Raw genomic sequence first — 443 nt, 5'->3', positions numbered from 1 at the left:
CGGCGGGCAGGGCTGGACCCCAGCCCCAGGGCAAGCGCGCCCTCCGCTCTTTGTACTCCGCAGCGCAGGCTGCAGCGGCGGGAAGCGGCGGGCGGCCCGGCCCTCGCGGTGACAGGAAAGCAGGACGCGCAGCGCTGAGCCCCCAAAAATAACAACCTGCCGCCGCGGTGCCTGCCCCGGCTTTTCCCGCGTTACATTTCGCGCCTGGGCGGAACCAGTCACCGCGAGGCCGCAGCCCGCTGGCCGCACCGGCGAGTGACAGGCGGCGGGAGCCAATGGCCAGGCCTGGCCTCCTTTCCAGCCGGCCGGGGCGGGGCCGGGTCTGCGCGCGGGTCCTTCCCACTTCGCCATTGGCCGCCGCTCTTGTATTTTTTTCTGTCTCGAGGGCCAACAGCGTTCGAAACTCCAGCGGAGCGCGCGGCGCCGGCACTCGCCCGGACACA

The 443-nt window shown here is 71.8% G+C and overlaps 1 protein-coding gene across 1 annotated transcript in view; it reads right to left on the bottom strand.

Annotated features, from left to right (window-relative positions):
• ZNF367 (zinc finger protein 367) overlaps nucleotides 1-351 on the bottom strand; it is a 32,214-nt gene extending 31,863 nt beyond the window's left edge. The window contains exon 1 of the mRNA XM_011927540.1: nucleotides 41-351. Within this exon, the coding sequence (XP_011782930.1) occupies nucleotides 41-351 (311 nt within the window). The remainder of the gene's footprint in view (nucleotides 1-40) is intronic.
• Nucleotides 352-443: the final 92 nt, after the last annotated feature.

This window comes from Colobus angolensis, unplaced genomic scaffold (assembly GCF_000951035.1).
Source record: "Colobus angolensis palliatus isolate OR3802 unplaced genomic scaffold, Cang.pa_1.0 Scaffold72, whole genome shotgun sequence".
Classification (NCBI taxonomy): domain Eukaryota; kingdom Metazoa; phylum Chordata; class Mammalia; order Primates; family Cercopithecidae; genus Colobus; species Colobus angolensis.
Note: the sequence above shows the minus strand (reverse complement) of the source record. Positions and strands in the feature narration are given on the sequence as shown.